This window comes from Rutidosis leptorrhynchoides, chromosome 11 (genome assembly GCF_046630445.1).
Source record: "Rutidosis leptorrhynchoides isolate AG116_Rl617_1_P2 chromosome 11, CSIRO_AGI_Rlap_v1, whole genome shotgun sequence".
NCBI classification, from domain to species: domain Eukaryota; kingdom Viridiplantae; phylum Streptophyta; class Magnoliopsida; order Asterales; family Asteraceae; genus Rutidosis; species Rutidosis leptorrhynchoides.
The window spans coordinates 283,902,238-283,904,011 of NC_092343.1; the positions used below are offsets into that span (position 1 = coordinate 283,902,238).

The following is a 1,774-nucleotide window of genomic DNA, read 5'->3' on the forward strand; positions in this document are numbered from 1 at the left end:
TAATTGACATAGATGCCAAAATAAAGTGTTATATGTATGGCTGGCAGTAGCAGTTAGTACAAGGTCAGTTACACTGCAGAAAATATCTACAACTGAAACACTCAATCAAAAGTACAACATATATCATCAAAAAAATGTAGCATTTGTCCATTTGTAATCTTCAAACTCTAAATTTGTAAATCTTGTAACAAACTAGCAGCATTTAGATAGGCATGGTACTTTGTGGGTCCTACGTCTCCGCCTGAGCAGCCATCGCAAGCTCAAATTGTTCTAAAGAAACCGATGGAAAAGAATTTATGTCGGTTAGTTGAAGAGTATCCGAGTTTTTATCGAGGTTTGTAGTCATAGATCCATCATAGCCTATGTGTGTGACATGCTTCACATCTGTTGGATATCCAATTTCCATCTCTGTTTCAATCCGGGTGTCCTCGATATCTTTGTACGCTGACATAAAAGTATCATTGTAAAGACGTTATTCAGCTTTCTAAAATGCAAATATCAAAAGAAACACAACTTTTTTTTCGATATAACATGAAGTTTTAAATCACATCCTATGAATAATTCTATGCTACGAGACAGAGATAGCGTAGAAAAGGTCGTTGACTCATATTACCATCAGAACGCGTAAACAAATCAAGTTTTGTTACCTGGGGAGAGGGGTATTTTTAATTAGATCCAAAGCAACATAATTTCATCAATGTGTTGTATTGGTTGTGGTTGAATTGTCAAAATTTCAGTGAAGTCAATTCATAGATAAATAGCATATTTCATACGAATTCGATTATAAACTAATTATTTTAAACAATGATCCGGCCTCTTTTGTATCTTTGTTTGAACCATTTTTAGTTAAATAACTGCAGTAATTTGATTGATTGTTGAGTGTGCAGTCTTGTCACATAAATCAGAACATATAATATGAGTGCACTGAATTTGTAACAAATCACATTTCATAGTATGATACGTTAGTAAACAAAGATATGAAAATCATGTCGTGCACCACTAATTTTCATCCGTACGCCACAACATGTTTTAAAGTGCTGTACATCATTTTAGAACATGTTTGGTGGTGTACGATAAAGTTGGTTATGCACGAATCACTCTCGTTTTGAAAATAAATCATGGTATAGTTTCACTTACCAAATACATGAGTAAAGCTTTTGAATGCGACTCTTATTAGTCTACCCATGGCTCTAGAAATGTTAGATCTACTTGGAGCTACAAAATTCCATGGTTTCTTGAATTTAGCCTTTGATGAACCTTCTTTCTTCATACTCATTGTTGTTGCAACTTTACTTTTGTCTATCTTTGTAGTTGATTGAGACAAACATCCCATATAAAAAGGAAGAACAAGAAATCTTGAAATTGTCTCTTTCATTACTTCATCAAATCTTTGAAACCAATCTAATCTCAATTGCCTAAATGCCTAAATTAGAATAGATGAAGATGGTTGCTGCCATCAAACATGACATATTTATGATTTGGCTCTCTTGACTTTATAAACAAGCTTCCATCATTTGTCATGGTAAACTTTTTTCCCAGATCAAAAATGGCTAAATCAAGAATAGTGAAGGTATCGTGACTTGTGCATTGTTGATTGAAAGTTGTACAATGATCTGGATTTAGGTGTTATGGATTTGGAGAGTGAGAACAGGTTGGTACTAGTAAGTAGGTTATGATGTACAATTCAACTAACTGAGTTGTGATTGCTGGACTAATTATGGTTTGAGTTTGTGAGCCCACAAATTAAATTATTTGTCATTATGCTTTAATTGTG

The 1,774-nt window shown here is 33.7% G+C and overlaps 1 protein-coding gene across 1 annotated transcript; it reads right to left on the reverse strand.

Moving 5' to 3' along the window:
* Positions 1–1,442, reverse strand: LOC139877451 (CRIB domain-containing protein RIC2-like). Its single transcript, XM_071864884.1, has 2 exons — positions 1,138–1,442; positions 1–444 (listed from the first exon to the last, which is right to left on the reverse strand). The coding sequence occupies exons 1-2, from the start codon at positions 1,373–1,375 to the stop codon at positions 230–232; spliced, it is 453 nt and encodes a 150-aa protein (XP_071720985.1). The 5' UTR covers positions 1,376–1,442; the 3' UTR covers positions 1–229.
* Positions 1,443–1,774: the final 332 nt, after the last annotated feature.